The 24,277-nt window shown below is 37.4% G+C and overlaps 2 protein-coding genes across 3 annotated transcripts; both read left to right on the top strand.

Annotated features, from left to right (window-relative positions):
• Positions 1-5,012: 5,012 nt before the first annotated feature.
• Positions 5,013-17,391, top strand: efna1b (ephrin-A1b). Its single transcript, XM_016520663.1, has 5 exons — positions 5,013-5,313; positions 14,658-14,953; positions 15,869-15,934; positions 16,049-16,147; positions 16,313-17,391. The coding sequence occupies exons 1-5, from the start codon at positions 5,216-5,218 to the stop codon at positions 16,432-16,434; spliced, it is 681 nt and encodes a 226-aa protein (XP_016376149.1). The 5' UTR covers positions 5,013-5,215; the 3' UTR covers positions 16,435-17,391.
• A 1,345-nt stretch (positions 17,392-18,736) lies between these two features.
• On the top strand, positions 18,737-22,933 carry LOC107714706 (sugar transporter SWEET1). 2 transcript variants are annotated; one of them, XM_016520664.1, is made up of 7 exons: positions 18,737-18,818; positions 18,897-18,967; positions 19,514-19,591; positions 19,934-20,057; positions 20,703-20,864; positions 22,191-22,310; positions 22,416-22,933. In XM_016520664.1, the coding sequence occupies exons 2-7, from the start codon at positions 18,900-18,902 to the stop codon at positions 22,521-22,523; spliced, it is 660 nt and encodes a 219-aa protein (XP_016376150.1). In that variant the 5' UTR covers positions 18,737-18,818; positions 18,897-18,899; the 3' UTR covers positions 22,524-22,933. The 2 variants fall into 2 exon arrangements, with proteins under 2 accessions (XP_016376150.1, XP_016376151.1); XM_016520665.1 differs by having other exon boundaries at positions 18,742-18,814.
• Positions 22,934-24,277: the final 1,344 nt, after the last annotated feature.

Consider the following 24,277-nt stretch of genomic DNA (forward strand, 5'->3'; position numbering starts at 1 on the left):
AAAAAAAGTGTTTCATTTGCCATTGGTGCCCCCTCAAAAAATTGCAAATGACATATAATTGTCTAAAATTAAATAAAAATATGCCAAAAAATAGCGTTTGTGATTAGCATGCATTTCTTCATATGAGTTGCAAATGACATGTGAGTGATAGACAAATTGTCATTTTAAAGCAAATTATCTATACGTTTGGTTGTGAATGCATGATTTCTGCCAGTGTTTTAAGAAAACACTTTTACCTACAATAATTGTGGGATTTTAAATAAATAAATAAAATGTTAAATGATCAATCTTTTGATCTTTTAGATCAAAAACAAATCTTCTTTTTATTCATTAGAAGAGGAGAAGTTCAAGCATAGGTACAGAGGAAATGATATATGGTTAAAATAAACAAGGCAAAGGAGCAATGGCTTATACAAGCTACATCAATGGATCATGAAAGGAATGAGATCATAAACATTAAAAGAGTGCTTCTAGAACCCAAGAAAGGACACATGGAGAAGAGATGGAGGGAAATGATTAGGGAGAAGCAGAGAAATTGACCGAACATCTGTGCAGAGAATAGTTCAGTTAATAATTGGCCTGTGTTTAAGAGTTAAAACAGGAGTGTGCAAGTGTGTGTGAACATCAGCTTTTGAACACATTCCTGGTCCTTCATTTGCCCCCTGTGGAGTAACAGGAGCTCCTTTGTAGAGGACTGTCTTCAACCAGAGTCTGGCCCTCAATGCAGACCACCTGTATGCTAATGAGGGATCATCCTATTGTATCCATATAAAGAGAACAGCTTGTCGGAGTGTGCCGCAATGAGACTGAGTGTGACCAACCAGGGAGTGAAATAGAGCGACAGAAGTGTGTATGTGTGCCATGGGGTCAGATTGAGGTGTTTCTAATTGATGACCTCAGATGGAGGTCATACAGAAAACAGGATTTGATTTCAATACAACTGGCCAGATTTATTTTAAAACTGTTTCTCCATTGTCCATGTGCATGAATAAGAGACTTTTCATACATTATTTGAAGACCAAAAGTCTGAGACAACATTGAAAATTTGGAATGTAATCTGAAAGTAAAAAAAAAAAAAAAGAGAGAGTATATACTTATGCAAATATACATAATTAATATGTTAAGGTGCCAAATTATTTTGATTTTAAAAAAGCTGAATATATATATATACACACACACAAAAATTCCCCAGGAAGACCCAGAAAGTCTGCATTAAATTGATCAAAAGTGACAGCAAAGACATTTGTTATATATATTTGTAATCTGTTCATCAAAAAAAACTTTAAAAATATGTTAACGTTACCTCAACAATATTTAGCAGCACAACCATTTGACACTGAAGACTGAAGTAATGCCTCCTGAAAATTCAGCTTTGCCATCACAGGAATAGATTACATTTTAAAATAGATTCAAATAGAAAACAGTTATTCATTAATTTGTTAATTTGTAATAATATACCCTAATATTACTGTATTTTTGATCAAATAAATGCAGTGTTGGCGAGCTTAAAGCATTAAAAAGTTCTACCAGCCCCAAACTTTTGAACAGTAGCATACATTATTTTCTAACATCAGATGATTGTGAAAAGTTTCTTTGCAGCAGCAGTCAAAATAGGTAAAACTGCTTTATGACCCTATATAGGAGTGACAGGCTTTTTCCTTTTCTCTATTTTTCCACTCTGAATAGTTAGTTCTCGAACTGTTGATTTTCTCCTACATGAACACCTACTCCGTTCTCCAGGTCATCCATCACTTTGTTCATTTATATTATGCAATTTTCAAAGTAAATCTATTTTGCTTTCCATTTCTCTTGCTCCATTTTCTCTCACTCAACCCATTTACATCTTTCCATCTCTCCCTCTCAGTGTTTTGCAACAGCAGGTTCTCGATATGCCTCGGGGTGTATCTTGGCGCAACGAAACAGAGATCCACTCCCATTTTCAACCAAACCCTCAACGGCTTCTACACCCTACCTAGGTCTTCACCTTTTTTCATCTAACCACATAAACCAATCTTTTCCATATTTGATTTATTATCCCACCCACTCCAACCATTTCCCTGTTTCAGAAGCAGTGTTGCACGCTATTAGCCAAAAAATAATTATATGTCAGTGATTATTCACTCAGGAGAGGCTTAGAAACCAAAACACTGTGTATATAAATTTCTTCTGCAGTTGCCCGAAGGGCAGACACAGCTTGAAGCGCATAAAGGTTGACCAAAGTTTGTCAGTGTTATTATTGTTGTCATTCCTTTTGTTGCATAACTGTGGGGCTAATTTTGCATGTCATGCAACTAACAAACTAAGTGTTCCATAGAGACGCATTCAGCTCGTGGTAACAGCTATGGGCAGGGTGCGAACTACGGGGGAGCTAGGGGGAGCTCGGCTCCCCTTAATAAGACATGGGCTCCCCTGAAAACGTGATTTGTGAAATTTTGGGGGGTCTCAAAAAATATTGACAATGTGTTATTTTGACGTGCAATTTCAGTTTTGTGTAATGTGATCATCGTGGATTATTATGTGTAAAATTGCAAAAATATCATTCATTCATGCATGACGGCAATTTAAACCTAATTCACTTCAATAAAGATAACTATACATGCTATTCTTGTCATGAGCATCAAGGTGTGGGAGCGCTGCGGTGCAAATTCCACTCATGTTTAGTACATGTTAACCCAAAGATTCGTAGAAAAAATATAAACGCTGGACTCTGTGGTCGATTCTGTGTTAAGGTAAGGCATGTTAAAACAAGTGGGCTCCCCCAAAGTCCACGTTATAGTTCGAACACTGGCTATGGGCTTGTTTCAAGATGAGGAATAAATACATTTTTCATGAGATATTTCATCATTCCCATCTGAAGTTAGAAGCTAATCAAAGCTGTGAATAATTTTCTTTGTTGCACAGATGAGATTTCCTGAGTCCACGAGGATTTGCATTAGAAACTTGACAGTTTAAACTCTAAATTAACTCTAAACAGCACTTCATAATGTGTTGTTATTAAATTATCCTTCCTCTTCTCTTTTTTCAACACAAATGCTTTGTTGGGATATCCTACAAGCTATTACCTCAAAGCCCCCCTCGCTAAATGACTCTGAAGGCCATGCATTTGCTGAATGCTGCAATAACAATGAAGGAGAACTTTTACACACTAACATTAACAGGACATTATAGAATTTGTGTTGTACTGGATGCAGGGTTTCCAGGCTGAATGGCGAAGTCGTTTACACCTTGATCGCTTTGTATTATGCAAATGCAGCCTTTGTTCAGAACACTGGACGACTGCCCATTCACATTCATACGCATATACACACTCTCACACACAAGTGGACAGTATGGCCCAACAAATGCTAAACACTCCCACACAGATCTATCCACACTTTATAGACAGCAACGGCTACTGTGTAGGGGGATAGTGAGAGAACAAAAAAGACAGTGTGTACGAGAACGAAGAAAAGAGAGAATAACTGTGAGGAATTTCAGCTTCTGTCATAGACTTATGCATGATGCCAAGCCATGCTGTAAAGGGAAGCCTGCTGTGGGCAGATCTGTTCCTGAACATTTGCTCCGAGCTCTACCTCCTACGCCGATGGAGCTCATAAGCATACTTTATTCTGCATTTTTCAGACTGAATAGTCAAAAAATGTCTAAAACACATCCATAATGTCCCTGCTCACCTGGTGAAGGTGACGCATTGCTCTCAAAGCAGACGGAAAAGCACCCTCACTCATGTATACACACTCAGCCTTGACTAATCGTCCCAAACTGAAGCCTTCGACAACATGGAACGTGCATGAGCCTGCGCAGCCCTGCCTAGCCCAGCCCAAAATAGGTAGACGCGCTTTCCACTCAGCTCACCTTTCTACCCTCAAGTCAAAAGACCCGGACTAAGTAAGGATAATTGCTCTGCGCTGTGACCCCAGGATGAGTAGCCAGACCTGGATTAGAGAGAACCAGGGAGCCCCTGTGGAGGTGGGACGAGGGGGAAAAGCCCTGATGACTGGAGTTGATGTCATAACAAGGTTATCAGGTGTAAAAGGGGATTTTAGGGATTACAGTTTTTTGATTGATACCCAGGAAAAGCCTGCTTTGTTTGTCATTCTACACAATGTACAATTTCCAAATATAATATTTCATAACTGACTGAAAAAGACTGCCCACGGTAAATTACTCAACTTGCTGTCATACTGATTTGATTAATGCTGAACAGGGTTATAATATCCAGTAAACAGGTTATATATAACCTATAGAAATCTTACAGTTTGATGCTTGTATTGAGAAAAAAAAAAGCATTTAAAATAATTAAAAGGACATTTATAAAACAACTTCTAAAAGTAAGAAATTGGGTTACTTTATAATAAAAACAAAAAAATATAAGTTGTGTTATGCATATAAAAGTTTATAAGATTAGAATAATATGTATTTATTCGATTAGAATAACATACAGTATGTGACCCTGGACCACAAAACCAGTCATAAGTCGGTATATTTGTAGCAATAGCCAACAATACATTGTATGGGTCAAAATGATCGATTTTTCTTTAATGCCAAAAATCATTAGGATATTAAGTAGCCTAAAGATCATGTTCCATGAAGATATTTTGTAAATTTCCTACTGTAAATATATCAAAACTTCGTTTTTGATTAGTAATATTCGTGTTTGATGAATAACGTCAACTAAACAATAATTAAAAATGTTGCCTTGTCAACTAATTGAAATGTTGAAGCCCTAAAATGACTATAAATAAACTAAAAATAAATAAATAAACCTAAAAGGTAAAAAAAAAAAAGTACTAAACAAAATAAATCAAATGTAACTAAAATGCAATTTCACAATATCAATAAAAACTATAATAGTATGTTAATAAAACTAAAACAACACTGATTTTTTGTCATGCTCTGTTCACTTCAATCATTCAATCCTGTGCGTAGAGGCGTGTCAAAAAATAAAGCTTTCCTGTTTTCATTGGCTGCTTGTTCTTTGGGGGCGTGGTTTACGTAGCTGATTGATAAAGCGGACTGAGCGCACGTTTCTCCAGGCTTTACCGCGACTGTTTCTGTTAGAGACTCATACGAACCTGTTATTCAAGTAAACCGAATCACTAGTGTTTCAGCGATTCTCACACTGCAGTAGTGCACATTTATATTTACGTTTTCAACGTGCAAAACAATCCATTGCACTAGTATCTATTCATTTGAAGAGCATTATATCCCGGACTCGATGGATTTTCTGTGGCTGGTGTGCGTTGCGGTGAGCGTCAGCGCCTGGTACGCGTCTGCGGAGCGACACAGTGTTTACTGGAACAGCACGAACGCAAAGTAAGACTTGTAGCCTACTCCTTTAATTGTATAAAACCTTTCAGCTGTATTTATCCATCTTTATATAATGTAACTCTTGTTAGCATTCTTCTGTGATATTTGAAATCTCTGCATAGTACACTAACACGAGTTCTCCAACTAAAAGCTTGTAAGTACGCAGTATATTAATATAAGAACTACGTATTATATGCACTGCATTAAAAGTCTAAACCGTTTCACAAGCCTTTAGCTGCTTTATCTGGTTCATGCAATGTTTTGTTGCAATTTCTAATGATTTGCTCTTCCTGAGATTCATTCAGTGGGGGAAGAAGCATGTATAAATTAAGGAAACACATAATATCTCTAACACATAACCAATCATTGACCCTGACTTGCAGTTGTTTACTCGTTCAGTTCAGTTATCACGCATTTCATTGGTTTGCTTATCTCTGCCTCTAGACTAACCTTTAACATGCTAGTGAATGTCATGATAATTACTAGAGACAGCAGCTGGACAGAGAAGTACGTGGAAAGAAACCAGACAGATGGATAGACAGATCAGCCTAAATATACACACACATGTTAGTTTTACTATATTTATGAGGGCATCTTATTGACAGGCTTTGCTACCAAGATATGATATTTACTGTAACTTAGTTTTCCCTCAGACAAACCTGTGGATATCTGTAGATCTACAGCAAAACAGGAACCAATGAGCCAATTCTTGTTTACTATATTCATAAGAACCTTATTAATTTAGCTTTAAAAGAATAGTCTAACTTTTATACACACACACACACACACACACACATACATACAGCAATAAATAAACAGACATGAGCACACAAGACGAGATTATCTATGGCTAGTAGTACCTTGAGCTTTTTATGGGAATTGTCTTGTTACTCTTAGTATGATATTAAGTTGTTACCGTTACAGTTGTATAAACCCTAAAGCTCCTTGATGGGTGTTTCATCAAATGATTGCGATTGTATTCTCACCTCGTAGTGAGGAAGGACAGGTCATCAGGCACTTTAGAGAGATCAATGACAGCATTCAGAGCGATTTATTATGCTTTTAGCAGGAAACTCAAGAACAAGAAGATGGCCTTTTGTGGATATCAGAAACTTGTTACTGTAAAACAGAATCTTTGACCATGAGATTATATTCCTTCCCATAGTAATTGACTTGTTTCACCTGGATTCACACGTAAGCTATGATAAACTTGTAGTCATAAAAGTTAACTGGTGATAGCTGAACTGAATCTGTGCTCATGACCCATTTGGAAGTTTTCATGATGTCACAGGTGATTCACACCGTCTGTTGTGATTCAGTCTGCTTTCAGTGAGTAATTTATCAATGTCATTGTTGCGCAACATGAGTGTACCAGCCTTAACCAGACACGGTCTCAGAAGAGCTTGGCTCACTATCAGTCAGCAGAGAGAGAGAGAAACAGTCGCTGTGCCTGAAGAAAGACAGAAGAAATCATGTAATAGAGACCAAACTCTTTTTAGGACCTGCTGTGAAAAGAATGGGGCGGAAGAGAAAGTGATGGAGGAATAGGAGCTGCTTGGGTTTGGGTAAAAAAAAAAAACAGGATTGGTAATTTGAGTTCGAGATGAAGATGGAGAAAAAGAGGTGGAGGCGATTATGTTGCAGCAGTCTGGTGCTTGGTCCGGTCTCTAATCCCGCCATGGTCCACATCCACGAAAATGGTTGCGTAACCACAACAAGAAAATTTGTAATAACAAAACACTAAGCCCTCAGAAAATCTCAGCATTAAAAATCTGAGTGGATCTCTTCTTTGAAAGCTCTTGTTCTTGTACACATACACAAAGACCTTGCTTTATTAGCAATTGAAAAGGATAAAAACAAACGCCCACACATCAAAACCAGAATTGTTAATATAATCCTGTCTTGAGCTGGCCATAATCTGGCAGGTGTGGTGGGATCTGCGTTTTAACGGCATCTTTTTCCAAGATAAATCTCTGTTATTAATCTTATGTTCTAAGAAAAAAGAAACTTTTTACTTTTCTTTCCTTTACCGACTTCCATCAAAGCCAGTGATTGTTCAATCAGCCCGTGAAACTCAATTAGTCTGTGTGTAAGTGGATTAGTCAGGCTCGACTAATCAATGACAGATAGGTGTTAAATATGAATTGACATGATCAGCTGATTCTGCAGGTGGCGTAAAAGCGTTTGCACGCACACAAACACACGCTCGACTGTTTTTAACCATGTGGGTGTGAGTGAACAGTAATGATTTAATCTCCTGCGCGTGGCCTTTGGCGAGCTGACGCTCTGGTTTGACGGGTATGTGCGTGAGTGTTCGCCCCGAGGAGACTGGATTTTCAGGTCCGGATTGACATATGGACGTTGTTTTCGACAGTCTGTTTTTGAGCTCGTCACATGCTGCCTACGCTTGCACGCTGAGCGTGCTGAAGGGAAGTATACAGTCCCGTCATGTTAGCATCATTGAATCATTATTTTTGCCCTGAATCATGCGTTTATTTTCACGTACATGTTGTCATATACATGTGCGTTCACTCATCAAAGTTTCACTGGCTCACATACGAGGGGGGGGGGTCCAATTCGGGTATATTTAGTAGACTGGGATTCCTTCCAGCAAACATGTTGCTATACTTGACCTTTCAGCTGTCCACTTAAAATAATATAAAGATCGGGGTGGAGCAAAAGGACAGTGATGGATGGGGAGAAATTTTGGTCTTCTGCTTTAAACTCACAAAATCTCACAGAAATACATATCACACAACCTGTGTTGTGTGATTAAAGTTTTACGTTGACCTAAAACTCTGTTTTCTCAGGCCATTGCAATATACATATCACGATTTGTTCATTTGCACTATTTCGATAAATTTGAGATATTGTGCAGCCCTACCCCCCAATCCAACTTGACTTAAAACATGTATCTGTAAAATCATTCCCCCAAGCCCCACTTTAACCCCTGCAAATGGCCCGTATTGGATGGGTCTGGTGCCGGTGAATAGCAGCGGTGTGATCCGTGTGCTCAGTGTGATAATCCCTGGTTTGGAAGAGCGGAGCTGACGCTCTGGTTTGACGGGTATGTGCGTGAGTGTTCGCCCCGAGGAGACTGGATTTTCAGGTCCGGATTGACATATGGACGTTGTTTTCGACAGTCTGTTTTTGAGCTCGTCACATGCTGCCTACGCTTGCACGCTGAGCGTGCTGAAGGGAAGTATACAGTCCCGTCATGTTAGCATCATTGAATCATTATTTTTGCCCTGAATCATGCGTTTATTTTCACGTACATGTTGTCATATACATGTGCGTTCACTCATCAAAGTTTCACTGGCTCACATACGAGGGGGGGGGGGGCCAATTCGGGTATATTTAGTAGACTGGGATTCCTTCCAGCAAACATGTTGCTATACTTGACCTTTCAGCTGTCCACTTATTGTCCACCCTATTTCCTCGTCGTCCATCCCTTCCTCAGCAAACTCACTTGGTTTGATCTTTTACATGTATCTGAGCATTATATTGCTGAGTTGTTATCTTGAGGAGGAGGGGAGCAGACAGATCAGCATACATAGCCAGACAGATTCCACAGACAGGCTGTAAATCCATCTTCTTTAACCCTCTCGTTCTTTGTCTAAGGCTCATAAACATGCAAACATGGTGGGCCACGTAGGCAGGGCTATAATCTGTGAAACGAACAGAGTTCAGCCTCAGATTATATGTAGATGCGTGTAATCTGGCTGGATGACTCATTCACACAGAAATCACAGTGTATATTTATAGACTCCAGTGTAATCCAGTGCTGTATAATCCCGCTTTACACAGAAATGGATGTGTATGGAAAATATAATCCATAATTCCCCAAAGCATTTTGATTAAGAATGTTCTACCATCTAGGGCTTGGATTGATTATGAAATATAGCCCTTTCCGGATCATTTCTGGTATTTTTTTCACAGATTAGAGTTCCATTTCAAGAACTCAACTGGTCAAGTAATAATGATTAATAACTGACAGGAAGTTATCTGTTGTTCCAGTTCAGTTTTTGATGTGTATATAAACCCTTTGGGCCTGTTTTTAACTCCTTGCTTAGTTTCTTTTCTCTTCACTCATTTTAACCCTTAAATCCCATTATTCTGAGCTCTTCCTCTCTTCTCCTTATCTCCAGCCCAGACTTCCTCACTATTTCTCTCTGTATGTCCTTATACCCTCCCTGCTCCATCTTTCCGTGCACTTTTTTCCCACACAACTCCCTTTTACTCCCGATTACTGTTTTGATTCCCGCTGCCCTGTTGAGTTGGAGTTTTCCTGTTTTTCTGTCTCCAGCGTGCTAGGTTGTGTAACTGTCGGTGTAGTAAAGTGTGTAACCTGTGTGAGCTCACAAATGTAAACAAAAGAACCAGAAGCTTGTTGCCTGGCATTACTTAATTACCTCAAGTGGATTGTTTGCATTCAGCGTCTTCAGCGGCTCACTGTTGCCATCTACAGAACGCTTACAGTACTTGACGAACATTTTCATTTCATTCAGTGCCTATATTGTTTTCAGTTTATTAATTCACAAGTATTTTTTTGTGACTAAAGTCGCTTTGAATAAAGCTCACAGTATGCTACTAAACGACAAGCTAGCATATCAGCAGACAATTAGCATCCATTTAAAAGTGAAAGAGAAAGGGAGGAGGGGGAAATCAGGCATTTGTGAGGGAAGGACTGAGAAAGATAGGACCGGGGGATGGGTGATGGGTTAGAGGTCAGAAAGAAAGAAAGAAGTGTTTCTCTAAAAAATTAGCCTGAATGAAGAGGCCCAGGTTTGCGTTCCGCTACGGCTGGGGTAATTACCGGCATGTAATCGACAAGAAGGACAATATGAGAACATACTGATCGCGAAGAAAGTGAGAGAGTGGTGAGGTTAAAAGGACTTAGCGGTGACTTAACACCTTGAACCTTTCAGACTTTAACGATAGGAAGGTGTACGACTGAGACGTCTGTATATTATTGTAATGGAGAAAGAAAGCCAGACAGACACAAATAGCGTAAAAGCTCTGTGCACGCGCTTGAACAGACAGGTTTTATTACTTGATAGTGTGAGAACAAGCCGCTAAAATAGTATCATAATACTTGTCATGACAAGCAGCAGGTCTTAAAGCTTTTCAGTAACCAAACCCTCAACTGTGTGTGTGTGTGTGTGTGTGTGTCAACTGCTGACAGCGAGTGTAGTGCAGTTGGCAGTGTGTACATCTGTTCTGAAGCACACAGCACTGACCGTCTCTCAGCGCGTGTGTGTGTGTGTGTGTGTGTGCTGCTGACTCAGTTAGGGTGTGTCTAAAAAATCTGACCCTGAACTTTGACATTACTGACCCGCCTGACAGTTTAAAACATTCTGCAAAGAGGGGGAGAACAGACAAAATATTGAGGAGAAAGAAGACAAACCTATCTGAAAGCAAATTCAAGTATATATTATAAAAAATGGGTTTTTTTAATGTTTATAAAATAAGTCTCTTATGCTCACCAAGGCTGCGTTTATTTGATTGCAAAAAAAAAACATTAAAAAAACTGTGATATTGTGAAATATTATTACAATTTAAAACAACTATTCTATTATAATATATTTTAAGTCTAATTTATTCCTGTGATGGCTGCTGAAAATTCAGCTTTGCCTTAACTCTAGTCTTGAGTGTCACATGATCCTTCAGAAATCATTCTAATATGCCAATTTAGTGCTCAAGAAATATTTATTATTATTATCAATGTTGGAAACAATTGCGTTGCTTAATATTTTTTGATTTTTCAGGGTTCTTTGATGAATAGAATGTTCAAAAGAACTACATTTGAAATAGATTTTTATTGTAAGAAAGTAAAAGCCTTTACTTTTAATTTTGATCAGCTTGTATATATTATATAAAATATATAATAGATTTTTTTAAAGCATGGACAAATACATAGTATGAAGTATGGCTGCACGATAAATCGCATGCGATATTTAACGCGCATCTTATCAGTAAAGCCGGTTCTGTAATCAGCGGTAAATACTCATGCCATATTGACAGCCTAATAAATACTGTTTTGTTCTACACACAAAGTGGATCATCTCATGTGGGCCGCCATGTTGAGATCACATGACCAACCTAATCAGTCAGCATAAACGAATTACTTACTCCAACTTTAAGTTTTTAAGCCCACACGCAAACATTTAAACCCAAGCTCCTCTGTGTCTTGTGATAAACAGATGGGAGACGTGGCCCCCAGGGGCTGCAGGTACAGACAGTCCTCTCGGATGTGTGATGTTTACATGGATCCGTGCCTCTCTTAAAACAGCATCACTCTCACACTTGGCTCATCACAGCGCAAACTGTCACATGGGAACAAGTGGGCACAGCTGCGTTTGAAGTGACCGATCACTAGGATGAAAAACACAACAGAGCTTCTCTGTGATTGTTTGAGATATCAGCGGCTGGCCTTAGATCAGCTCAGAGAGATTAGAAGCGCATGGGAATCGTAGTGTGAGGGCACACCAGACCCTCTCAGCATGAAACTAAACTAGGGATGCACTTAATATGCAATACTATTTGGGTCAAAAGAAATTAAAAATTATAACTCCAAACCAGGAGCGTAGATTACGCGGGGGACGCGGGGGACGTGTCCCCCCCACTTTTAATATCATGTAAATTCGTCCCCCGCACTTTTTCGGGCAAGTGTGTTCGCATAGAGGTTTTCAAGAGCCGGTGTGAATAAATATAGATTTAAATTCAAAGAGACAGGATAGTCTGTGCATGATCTGATGTTTTACTCGGACCCAGAATAAAGCTCCGTTCACACCAAGAACGATAACTATAAAGATAACTATAAAGATAACGATATTAGCGTCCACACCAGCGAACGATATCATCCGTTTATTCTAAGCGCACATGCGTCTGCCGCTTTAAATTCTTGAGCTCAATACAGTAGGATGGATTCTGATTGGCTGTCAGTGTTTTATCGTTCATCAGCTGGGAAAAAATCATTTTGAAAGTGATCACAACGATATCGTTCTTCTGTATCGTTATAGTTGTGGTGTGAACTATGCTATTCTTTAATATTGAGAACGATTTTTATAACTATATCTTTATCGTTATCTTTATAGTTATCGTGCTTGGTGTGAACGGGGCTTTAGGCGAGATGAACATCACGGAGCGCTAAACACTCCATGTTTCATTCATACTCGTAGTAGCTCTCGCGCAGAAAGTCGTATGAGGAAATTCTAATATTATGGACAAAAGCATCCAGCTATCGCTGTATGAAAACAGTTGTTTTCAGAAAAACAGAACTGAAATGATGGCTACGCCCCTGCTCCAAACTAAAGTAAATGATTTAGATGCCGATTGATGGACTGATTGTGCATCCTTAGGCAAACACCTTGGTGTCCAAAGACTAGACCCGACCCTGAGGCCGATGTGTGTGAGAAGGAGGGTGGAGGAGTTAATGACACCCAATTTGTGTTGTTGTCTTGGTCTTGCAAACACATTGTCATTAGGTTTCAAATAAACTGCTTCAAAGGAACATCAGAGGAAGTGAGACTAGGCAATCCACCAAACAGTCTAAAACTGAAAATGTTCACACTGCTTTCTGATTTGAATCACTTTGACCCGCTGCGCATTTAGAATCTCATTTCCCACACACAGAAAAGTCAGCTGGCTTAGCAAGGTGTACACCCTGTCTTTTGAACACTCCACTGATTAGAAGCCGTGCGAGACTGACTCTAATCTCCGCATTAACCGGTGATAATGAGCGCAGTGATGTGTATGTTTACCCCCGTCTGAATAGAGCGCCAGGCTGTTTAGACAGGTCGGCTAATGCTTACCGTAGAGGCACAGTGGGAAAGAAAGAGAGATGAAGGGGGTTGGAGTGGACAACGGGGGGCCCGTCAGGAGCCTGTGTGTCTGTCCGTCATTTAACCACGGCTCCCGATGGCAACAACAACAAATACATGTGCCAAAAGGGAGAAAGTGATAGAGCAAAAAGGGCATGCTGGGGGAAAAGAGGCCGCCTTGTGTTTTGACGGTGGTTCACATGAGGGCCGTGTGAGTAAATGTTATGGTAATGTGATTGTGGGTAATGTGGGTTTGAAGATTTTGGGTATATGGAAATGTGATGGCGTGTAGCGTTGTAACACTCACCATCAGATGACTTATGGGGTTCGAACAATGGCGTCTTGTGGCCACTGTGGGAGTAACAGTATTAAGAAAAACATTGTGATTTATTCATAAATGTTGTGCAAGCAGTTTGAGACATTTTTTTTTTTTGTTGACAAAATTCACAATAATAAATCACTGTCAACATGAAAGCAAAGACACAGAAAGAATAACATACCGAGAAGCCTGTGGATTTGTCATTTGTACATCTGGCAACAGCAGCAGGGAAGCTTAGATCAGACGAAAATGAGAAAAGCAAATGAGACGACAATAAAAGAAGAGGCAGACAGAGAGGAGGCTGTAAAAACACGTAGAGTCAGTCTAAGCGGCTCCAAGGAAAAGGTGGTGATGGATCACATGAAGTCAAGAGGTTTTCATCAGAAAAATCAAAAATAAAATTACAAAATGTATTTTAGATCTGCCGAAGTTAACTGCCGTGTTAGCTGAAAACATGTTTAAAATATATTTAACCTTTTTTATAATAATCTGTTTTGGAACAATATTTATTGTGGAAAACACTTGAATTGAAATAATTTCTCTTAAGTTAAAAAATATATATATAATTTCCAGATAATATATAAATAATTTGCTTTGGTTTCAATGCTGTTATTCATTATTTATATATATATATAATTATTTAATTCTTACAACACTGTCTATACGAGGAAGATGAAGATATTCTAGTTCTTTGTAAAAAGTAAAGTGAAATAAGTGGACACAACATTTGGTAGAGGTCTGCAAAACAAACAAAAAAAAAACAGATGGAAATAAATCAGTGAAATGAATGAAAAGGAAACCTGCCTTTTCATGAAGGACATAAAGAAAAACACAGTTGGACAATTTCCCATCTACACTCCTTCACCTAATGTGACACCAAAATACAGAGAAGGAAAGAAAGAAAAAGAAAAGAGGGATTTTACAGGGTGTTTTACGCAAATAAAAGCACCAGGTGAAGGGTGAACACCAGTCACCCACACACGTGCATCAGGGTGTAGCTCTCGCTTTTGGTTTGTACTGATGACGCTTGCCTGAGGTTGTTTCAGTGTCGCCAGAACTTTTGTTTCTGTTTGTTTATGCACGTCAAGTTCTTTTTTGAGAAGGTTTTAATCCTGAGGTGTGTCTGTGTTCTGTACAACACTATTGTACGTTGTGTTCCGTAAATATTGACAGCCATTCATGGATTTTCTTTCTCTTTCTTCTTCCAGTTTCCTATGGGATGATTACACCGTGGAGGTCCGCATTAATGACTACCTAGACATCATCTGCCCTCACTACACACGTGGCGAGATCCCATCCCAGGAGGCCGAGCGGTACGTGCTCTACATGGTGGAATTGGAGGACTACGAGAACTGCAAGCCACAGTCCTTCGACCAGCTGCGCTGGGAGTGCTCCAGACCTTTCGCTCCTCACGCTCCAGAGAAGTTCTCCGAGAAGTTCCAGCGCTTCACTCCCTTCACTCTGGGCAAAGAGTTCCGCCAGGGAGAGAGTTACTACTATATTTGTAAGTATCCACATCTGTAACTCAAAACTCAGTGTAGATCTTTGCAGCATTTTGGAACTGCATACCACAATTAGTAGTGATGTAAATGAGTAAAATCATTTTAATATATACTTAAAAAAGCAAAAATTTGGTTAATTTATTCAAATTCTGTTTAACAAAACCACTTCACTGCTTATTAATTTTCTTTTTTTTTGTCCACCAAATCAAAGTGCATGTGATGCGACCAACAAGTCAGAAGAATAAATACGTAACATGTAGAAACAAAGAAAATAGTGCTGGGCAACAATTAATCGTGATTAATCGCATCCAAAATAAAAGTTTTTGTTTATATAATATATGTGTACTGTATATATTTATTATGTGTATACTGTATAAAGACACACACATACAGTATATATTTTGAAAATATTTACATGTATATTTTATATTCATATAATTTATATTATATAAATATACTTAATATATAAACATAACATTTTTCTTAAATATATACATGCAAATGTGTGTGTGTTTATATATGCATAATTATACACGGTACACACACATATATTATGTACACAAAAACTTTTATTTTGGGTGTGATTAATCGCGATTAATCGTTGCCCAGCACTAAAAAAATTAAATAAAATAATAAAAATGCAAAAAAGTGCGTAAAATAAGAAATTTTATCATAGAGATGACCCCCTGAAGACCTTCATCATCATTAAGAATTTTATAAATATAAATTACCTTTAAAAATGTTTTTGAAAATAATTAGTAATGTATTCAAAGTGTGAGTTTTTCCATTTTTTCCAAACCTTATGAAACAAACATGACTACAAAATGTATGCATGTATTAGCATTTATAAGCACATTAAGTGTATATTTGTAGGGCTTCAGATTCCAGTTCTACATTTTTACTCTTGTTTTCCACAGCCAAGCCTCTTCACCATCATGGACAGGAGTGTTTGAGACTGAAGGTGGATGTAGTTGGACCTCATGGTAAGTCAGATCAGTTTTTTGCCTTTCCAGCAAGACATTTCTGCAAGTCTTTTACTGGATTACACAGGCAATGAAGCCTTACTTAGAGTTCAACTATATCATTTAATTTTCTAGGTTCCAAGAACAAGAAGAAGACCATGGAAAAAGATGAGGAATTAGAAGGGAAGATGGCTGCTGGTGGAGTCCATAACCCATCAAACAGGCTTCCAGCAGGTGAGCACTTCATATCTGTCACTCTTCTCCTCACTTTTCTGGCAGTGTGTCCATTTGCTTTAGAAAACATGTGGAATTTTTAGACTTCGTAAGCCAACAGAGTGACATTACGCAAGTTACATGGCCGTGAAATGTACTCATCATCCTTCTCTTCGTCTATTTCAGATGACCCTATTGCCATGATCCCAGTTGTGCAGAGGAGCGTGAGCAGTTCGGGTGTTCGTATTGCTCCCGTCTCAAGTTTCATCACGTTGATCTCTATATTCCTCTTCCTGCTTCTCCACTGAGCCTAATATAAGAAGACTATGGACGCTGGTCCGTTAGGACCCAAAAGACTGTAATGCCGGTGCTGGTTATCGGCTTTGAAAATAGATTTTATACGAAGAATTTTTATACAAACTGATGTTTTGGTGCTGGCGTGCAAGTTGCTGAGTGACATGTTTGTATTTGTGTTTGTGAGAGTGATGTGACCAGAGAAAGGTGTTTTTGAAGAACCTTCTCTTTTTTTTTTTTTTGAAGAGTATTTACCGTTCTCTGATTCTTTTCCCCATCAGCTCTTTTTGATTTACTTTTGTAGATTGCGTGTTCATTCTTCCTGAAAATTCATCACAAATTTACTTACCAATGTGATGCAGATTAAACCCTGAAGACCGGAGAGCTTGTCTTGTAACCATCATCAGCTGTATAACTGGAATTGTGATCACAAGGGTGAACAATAGGTTCGATATTGTGTTTGATTGAGACCTTCGCTCTACTGTACCGATTTGAGCCAAAGATCACAGGATTTATCTTAAAACTGACCCTGATCTTGCACCTTATAAAGAGTTGATGTTTGTGCATGTAACAGTGTTTGTAAATCTAGAAGAGTTATCAAGCATTGGTGTTTCCTGTGTTTTGGATCTCGTGATGCTGTGGTTTCAGTTGGTTTCTGTGATGTAATGTGAACACACCCTACAAAATGTACTGGCACTAATGTATAGATGAGATCAGAGTTTTTTTTAAACAACATTTGGTTTTGAACAGGAATGTTTGGTTGTGCTGTTTGTGTTTTGTGAGCGAGAGAGAAGCCGGACTTCTGACAGAGAGCACAACATGCATAAACAATTCAACGGTTTAATAAATTCTCTCAAATAAGTTAAAAGAACAATTTCTTTTGTAAAAACTTGTTTTGTACTGTTATTGGTTTATAAACTTGTAAATAGTTATGTAAAAATGTACATATTGAGAGTTATATAAAATAAAGACATTTGTTAATTATGAAAATGTGTGGAAAGTTTTGTTTTTTGTTTTTTTAAATATGTATAAAACAAGGGCAACACAGACATACTTTCTGTGAAATTTGTTGAGGCCTCAGAGTAAAGTTTAACACTGTCAAAACACTGTTAACACTCTCACTGTCAAACTTTCTTCCTGTCCTCTTTCATTCCCTTTTCATCTCTTTTTCCTGGCCAGGACTTCACAGCTTTTAACCAAACATTCAAATAGGGGTGAGATGAATGAAAGAAGAGAGGGGGGGGGGGATAGTAAAGTGGCACTTGGGTGCCAGGACGTAACTTGTGCATTTTCCTTGGCCTCAGCTTTTTCTTTGACATTTGAGAACATTAAACACAAGATACGTCTTCTCTATTTAACCACGTCAATGTAAAATTTATAATTTTGTTTGAAAGTATGAAGCGGGATGTTGGCAGCAATAACATCTAAAGATGTTCATGTGGACTCGCTATATGGCTGTTTGTCAGGTATGGCTATTTTTGGCACCTGGATTTTTAGAAATTTCTTGGGGAAATTTGTCATCCTTCGAATAAAATAACTGACTTAAGATAATTCATAGCTAGTATTTTCTGTATCCTCAACATAATATTTTTATTTTTGCAAAATTCGCCAAAATTACATTTTGTACATCTTATACTGTGATTTGTCTTGCCTTGTTTCTTCATAACAAATGCTATATTGATTATTTTTTTAAAAAGACATTATTGGCCTGGTAATGATTAATAGGCTAGTCTTATTATAACAAATGCGACAGTTAAGAACTATGGTACATGGCCTTCAGATATTCCAAAAGATGGCATAGATTAAATCATTAAAAGCCTGATGAACTGTTGAGTAAGAAATAAACAATATCAATATAAGAAAATGTTAAGTTAGATTGACTTCCCATGGCATGTTGATATATAACTATGATGGTACTTTATTGCACCAACTTTGCATAGATGGTATCACAAAACACCATTTCACAAAAATAAATATATAAGCAAACAAACAAATAAATAAATCTTATGAGTGAGCATGACCCGGGACTCTACTAAAACAGTTCACACTTTAAAATATTCAGTGTGGTTAAAACACTTTTCGTTATGCATATTGTTCATAACAAAAATCATGAGTCCTTAAACTCTTTTGGGCAGCTCTTCCCCTAAAGCTTGTACTTTTAAAAACTACATCTCACTATACAAACTATACTACAAAATCTCATTATATTCAAAGGAATATCTCTGGCAATCATCGTAAAATTAGACCTCTTATTTCACTACACAACCGGACTACAAAATGACGTCAGTGCGCAGCGTTCGGCGATAACCAATCAGAGTGAAGGAATCGATCCGCACTGATTACAAACACGGAAATTGAGAAGGTGGACGTCAGCGTTGCTCGAGTGGAGGATTCATAGGTTTTATGAATATAATTTGCTTCGCTTGATTGCACAGGTGTCTGAATAGAAGCACAGCTCATTTTTTCGCTTTTTCAGTCTATGGAGTTTCTGCAGCTGCTATCATGTGCGTGCATCATATTCACCGTCGGGATGTTCACGACGGGATTGTAAGTTACTTACGTGTGTTCTACTTGATATTTATAACCAATCATATCACTTATAATGTAGCTGAGCTAAACTGTACACACTTACGGGTTTTAATAATTTTCGCATCTGGTGACATCTCGCGCCTAATACTATTTGACTTCACTCAATCTTAATAAACAGCCTCCTCACAGTAATTTACCATGGTAACAAAAGTTTCCGCCAACATACTATACTACTTATTGTTACTACTGATAATAGCCAACACTGACATCAAGAACATCGCACATTATTAGGATTTTACAGTTGTACAAGTAACTGTAGTAATTATGGTATTTTGCCTGAAACCATGGTACATTTTAACAGCTATATTCTGTATGTGTATGTAAGTCGAGCATGTAAACATTTGGAGGTTGTGCAGCCTGAAGCACAGGAAATTCGCCATATGTGTTAACTTACAGTGGAAATGATAAAATATATGGTTTGCATATGCATAACTTTCTGTATCTATGCTCATCTTGCAAGATAATGTTCCTCTCATTACATACATTTCCTATCTGCTTTTGCAGGACAGACTTAAAGAAAATGAAGGCCACACAGAGTGCAGATAACATACAGTTTCTGCCCTTCCTCACCACATGCTTGAAGTATGTATTTGATATTTGACACTTGTAGCTTTCATTCGGTAATGTTGTATATGTGAATGCAACTTCATGCATGCATGCATTGTGCATGGATTTCAGTTATGCTTGCTGATGATACACGGGGCAACTTTTTGGGCAATGTTGCCATCAACGGGCAACCAGGTGAGACACAGGGCCCATGGCCAATCTAAAATATCCAGATAGAGTTTTGTTACCCATTCTCAATGGGAAAGTGCCCAAGCAACACTGTTCAAAAAAATTTGCCGGCAAAATTGCTCAAAAAGTTGCCCCGTGTATCATCAGCCTTAATCTGAATGATCATGTTTCTCTGTGTGTGTGTTTTAGTAATCTAGGTTGGCTGTACTATGGATTACTAAAGGGAGATGGAACGGTGATATCTGTAAACATCATTGGGGCCTTTTTACAGACCTTATACATCATCACCTACTGTCATTATACCAAAGACAAGGTTTGTCATTTAGCACGGTCTTTTTATTAATTCTTATTAATTATATAGTGGGGTCCAAAGTCTGAGACCACTACCTTCTGTTTTGCATTTTTAATATTTTAATGTAAAATATTAATGTAATATTTTAATTACAAATGATGTGATCAGCATTACAGTTTGATTGAAAATTTGAAGTGAAAAATGAATACACCATTTTTTTTTATTTCATATTACATTATCGGTATAACAGTTTGAATGAATTTTATTAAAAAATGAAGTTAAATATATTAATATCAAGTTAAATTATTAAGATGATAATTTGTGTGAAATTTATTTTACAAGTGAACATTATTTTTACAAGTTACATTATAAGCACAACGTTTTGAGTGAAAATGTTAAAGTTAATACAAGCATTTTAATTACATGTTATATCATCAAACTACTAGTTTGAGTGAAAAATTGAATTGAAAAACTTTAAAGTTTAGATCCATGTTTAAGTCAAATTTGATCCGAGATTTTTTTTTAATGCGTGCTCAGACATTTAAACCCCACTGTATACAACAAATAAAAATATCTGAAATAATATGTTTTATGAGTGATCAGAAAATAGTCCAAATGTGCAAAATAAATGGTAAAATTACTTTGCTGAATCTGCGTGTGTTTCAGAGGCGAGTGTTCTCGCAGACACTGGCGATGGTGAGTGTGTTGTGTGTAGGCTGGGTGTATTTTACTGTGGTTATTCCTCCTGGAGAAGCTCAACTCTCTCAGCTGGGCCTGGCCTGCAGTGTGTTCACCATCAGTATGTACCTCTCTCCACTCGCTGATCTTGTGAGTACACACCAATACATTTAACCAGCATTAATTCTGTTTAAATACACAGTCAGCAATTGCCTGCACATGTTTACTAAGAATTACATTGCAGTAAAGCACATGAACATGAGAAGAACATATTGCGAAAGCACCACAAGCTTGTATTAGCATTGTAGCGTCTTACCAGCACAGTCAATGACATTTCTAGAGTAGATTTATGTAACTTTTTACTTATCTCACTTGCACTGTGTTAGAAAATTAAAGGAGTTATGCATATGTAATTGCATTCATTTACATGTTAACTATGTTAAAAACAATTGTTGGTCAAGGTTCATTTGTGTAGGACTTTGAAAAGTGCTGATGGAAGTGCTGCACATCAGATAAATAAAATGTATAAAAAATAATAAAACAATATGATAAAATAATTAAAAGAATGATCATGAATAAGCCTGAGAAGAAAAAAAATGACAGGAAATGCACCTCACAATAGAACATATTTAAATATATTTAATTGCATACATAAATGTGTTATTTATATAGGACTTTTAAAACAGTGCTGACACATCAAACATAACACAAAATAAAACCATATAATAAAATACAAATATGATAAAATAACAAGGCTGATTATGAATTGATGGCGGAGGGAAAAAATGACAGGAATTACACCACATAATAGAATTAAACATATAATTGAATCCATCAACCATGTTAATCATGTTAAAAAACGATTGCATACAAGAAATAGTCACCTACATTTTATGTTAACAGTGATTCCCTTACATATCACATAAAGCATACATCAACTCTAAAATAAATGCACATGTTCCCCTTATCTCTTCCTTTGTAAAAAATAATGGTGTGGAGTCTTGTATTGACATTCCAGCATTTGTTTATCACTCCATTCATCCTTCTTTTCTGTGCCCTCTCATAGTCTCCATCTTCCTGTTTTGGATCTCTCTCTCTTCCATATTTATCAGTCCAGCTCTGTCTATCTGTCCTGTGCCCTGTGGTGTATTTCCTGCCATTCTCGTACCTCCTTTTGTTGCTTCCTGTTTTTCCCTCCGTCACTGTCTGCAAGTGTCAATATCTGCTTGTTATGGGAGAGACTATGCGTGAGTGTAAATAACATGTTGTGGTTGGAGCTGTGCACTTCAGATTTGCTGATCTTTGGTGCTTAAGTGGAAGACACAGGTTTGAGTCTTGGGTCTGTGTCATGTTTCAGTCTGCTTTCTTCCCAACATTTTCTGTCGTCTCTGTACTTTTATTTCTTTTTTTTTATAATAAACGGTAGCAAAAGCATTCTCCTCTCAAAAAAACATTTGTGTTCTTCATTTCCACCAGCTGGATATTGTGCGAACTAAGTCTGTGGAGCGCTTGTCTTTTTCCTTGACCGTCGCTACATTTTTCACATCAACATCATGGACGCTGTATGGCCTTCAACTACGTGACTATTATATCATGGTAAGATGATGAAGAGACTGATCTGAGACAGTGGTTTGAGGTGAAGCTGAGCATCATGTTTTTTGTTATTATTATTATTATTATTATTATTATTATGTCTTTCAGGTGCCCAACACCCCTGGCATCTTTACTAGCATCATTCGCTTCTTCCTCTTCTGGTGGTTCGGAGCTGTCATTACAAACAAGTCCTCTTATAAACTGATCCAAATCTGAGAGAGGATTTAGATTGAATTGAATTAATTGCCTTCTCTACTTTCCTTTACCCAAGCCAGAAGACATTCTGGTTTCCTTCACATCTGACTTTCATGATACCATCTGAACTCAAACCTCTAGTGAAACTGTCACTTTAAATTCTGAGAAGACAGACAATTTTCACTTTATCTTTGTCTTTTTAGGCAAAGGCATAGTTTACCCAAAAATGAAAATCCTGTCATAATTTGCTCATCATCATGTTATTCCAAATCTGCGTTAGTGATTTTCTTTTGAGGAACATCAAGTCAGTGGTAAATCAATGGTAACCAAAACTGTTCAGCTGCCAACATTCTTCAAAATATCATCTTTTTTTATTCCACATAAGTAATAAAGTCTGATAGGTTTCGAATGACATGAGGGTGAGTAAATGATGACAGAATTTTCATTTTTAGAAAAACAATCCCTTTACAACATGTTTCCTCAAAAAAAAAAAAAAATACAAACTGATTTTACTTCTTTATATTATTCCAAACCTGTATGACATTTTTTCTGCTCACAAAAGAAGACTTTTTTTTATCATTTTAAAAGACATTTTCTGCATGTAATTGCAAAGAATTGGAACGGGAGCTTTCAGTGTTTAAAAAAGACATCATACTATAGTAGTCATCATATCATTTACTATATTCCAAGTTTTCTGAAGCTGCAAGTTAAGATTTGAGAAACTAAAAATCTTGATCTTAGCTCTTCTTGGCACCTGTTTCATGAACAGATTATTCTCGGTCTTTTTAATGAATTTGTTCATTCAACTGAATAACTCCAGCTCAAGTATGACTGATCCAGTTCTTGAGCTCACTGGAGAGGAATATTATCAGACTATCATATAGCTTAAAAACTGAAGCAAACATGTCTTTAAGATCTATTTTATGATCCTTGTATATCATGAAAGTTCCTGTACACTTTTTTTTTTTTTGTAATTGGGTGGAGAAGAATCTCCTCAGAATGTCTTTCGTTGTGTCCAGGAAGACAAGTAAGTCGTACAGGTTTTGAATGACATAAGGGTGAGTAAATAATGACAGTACATTAATATCTTTTGAATTTTAAAGGGGTCATATGATGCTGCTAAAAAGAACATTATTTTGTGTATTCGGTGTAATGAAATGTGTTTATGCGGTTTAAAGTTAAAAAAACACATTATTTTCCACATACTGTACATTATTGTTTCTCCTCTATGCCCCGCCTTTTTGAAACGCGTCGATTTTTACAAAACTAATCGGTCTGAAAAGCGAGGTGTGCTCTGATTGGCCAGCTATCCAATGCGTTATGATTGGCCGAATACCTCAAGCGTGAGACAGAAATGTTACGCCCCTCACGCACCAAGAGCTTGTAACACTCCAAAGAGAAAGGAAAAAATGAAATCGCATCATATGACCCCTTTAAGTTCTCTGAGTGACAGACTATTTTCACTTTATCTTTTTGGTTAATCCTTGTATGGATGAGGATGCTCTGTTTGTTTGCAGGTATTTCTTAGTTAATAGGTGTTCAAATCTGCAAACACAACACACCTTTAACTGAGAACTCAAACCTGTTTGTTCCCTTATTAAATTAACCATATTTTTATTATAGTAAAAGTGTAGTAACCATGTTTTTTTTTGTTTGATTACCACTTGAATAACCAAAGTTTTACTACAAATACTGTGGTTAAACTATGATTAGTGTAGCCAAACCATGGTTACCATAATTTAACTACTTGCTTTTTTTTTTTTTTTTTTGAAGAA

This window comes from Sinocyclocheilus rhinocerous, unplaced genomic scaffold, assembly GCF_001515625.1.
Source record: "Sinocyclocheilus rhinocerous isolate Xijiao unplaced genomic scaffold, SAMN03320098_v1.1 scaffold2194, whole genome shotgun sequence".
In the NCBI taxonomy this organism is placed as follows: Eukaryota; Metazoa; Chordata; class Actinopteri; order Cypriniformes; family Cyprinidae; genus Sinocyclocheilus; species Sinocyclocheilus rhinocerous.

Coding starts and splice junctions, on each gene's coding strand:
- efna1b (XM_016520663.1), top strand. CDS start 5,216: ATGGATTTTCTGTGGCTGGTGTGCGTTGCGGTGAGCGTCAGCGCCTGG. Junction 5,314..14,657: donor TGGAACAGCACGAACGCAAA/GTAAGACTTGTA, acceptor TTCTTCTTCCAG/TTTCCTATGGGATGATTACA. Junction 16,148..16,312: donor ATCAAACAGGCTTCCAGCAG/GTGAGCACTTCA, acceptor CGTCTATTTCAG/ATGACCCTATTGCCATGATC.
- LOC107714706 (XM_016520664.1), top strand. CDS start 18,900: ATGGAGTTTCTGCAGCTGCTATCATGTGCGTGCATCATATTCACCGTC. Junction 19,592..19,933: donor TTCCTCACCACATGCTTGAA/GTATGTATTTGA, acceptor TGTGTGTTTTAG/TAATCTAGGTTGGCTGTACT. Junction 20,058..20,702: donor GTCATTATACCAAAGACAAG/GTTTGTCATTTA, acceptor CGTGTGTTTCAG/AGGCGAGTGTTCTCGCAGAC.